The 824-nt window shown below is 58.7% G+C and overlaps 1 protein-coding gene across 1 annotated transcript in view; it reads left to right on the forward strand.

The window, feature by feature from the left end:
• LOC107117018 (DNA (cytosine-5)-methyltransferase 1-like) overlaps positions 1 to 824 on the forward strand; it is a gene marked incomplete at both ends in the record, with an annotated part of 52,658 nt that overhangs the window by 50,289 nt on the left and 1,545 nt on the right. Inside the window, 1 exon segment of the mRNA XM_015419050.1 lies at positions 509 to 704. Within this exon segment, the coding sequence (XP_015274536.1) occupies positions 509 to 704 (196 nt within the window).

Consider the following 824-nt stretch of genomic DNA (forward strand, 5'->3'; position numbering starts at 1 on the left):
GAGGCTTGCTCGGGAGGTGGCGGGCTCTCCTTCTTTGGAGGTTTCCAAGCAGAGGCTAGACGGCCATCGGACAGCAATGCTGGTTCTGTGAACGGAGGCAGATCACGAGAAGGGAGGGCAGGAAGGGTTGCATCAGTGCTTAGTTCTTGTGGTCCTTTCTTACACGCCCAGGGAAGTGCCAATCGCCACTTTGGGAAGCAATTTTCCTCCAGGCCAGTTTGGCCGGGGATCCCGGAGGTTTTTTGCCCTCTTCTGGGCATGGAGCAGGAATCACTGTGGGTGTGTGTGGGGGGGGGATATTTGTGAATTCCCTGCCTTGTGCAGGGGGTTGGACTAGATGACCCTGGAGGTCCCTTCCAACTCTGTGATCCTCTGACTCTGTCTGACGAGATCAGGCTCACCCGGGCCGTCCCGTAATGGGGTGGGAAGGTTGGCCTTCGTCTCCAGGGTTGGCGGCTGACGTCTCAAGAGCAGAGGCCGCCGTAACACCGGGTCTTCGTCTTCCTAGGATATGAGTGCGCTGGTAGCGGCCAGGATGCGGCACATCCCGCTAGCTCCGGGCTCGGATTGGCGCGACTTGCCCAACATCGAGGTCCGCCTCTCAGACGGCACGACCACCCGGAAGCTGCGCTACACGCACCACGATAAGAAGAACGGGCGGAGCAGCGCGGGAGCCTTGCGAGGCGTCTGTTCCTGTGCCGAAGGTACGAGTCGGGGTTTTCGTTGGGTACGTTGCGATAAGGCTGTGGGTGGACAGTCCCACTAAGCTGGTCTTCTCAGCCAGGAAGAATTGCATATTTTGATGTCTCCGGCACATGTTCTTT

This window comes from Gekko japonicus, unplaced genomic scaffold, assembly GCF_001447785.1.
Source record: "Gekko japonicus isolate JY-2015 unplaced genomic scaffold, Gekko_japonicus_V1.1 scaffold5387, whole genome shotgun sequence".
Lineage (NCBI taxonomy): Eukaryota > Metazoa > Chordata > Lepidosauria > Squamata > Gekkonidae > Gekko > Gekko japonicus.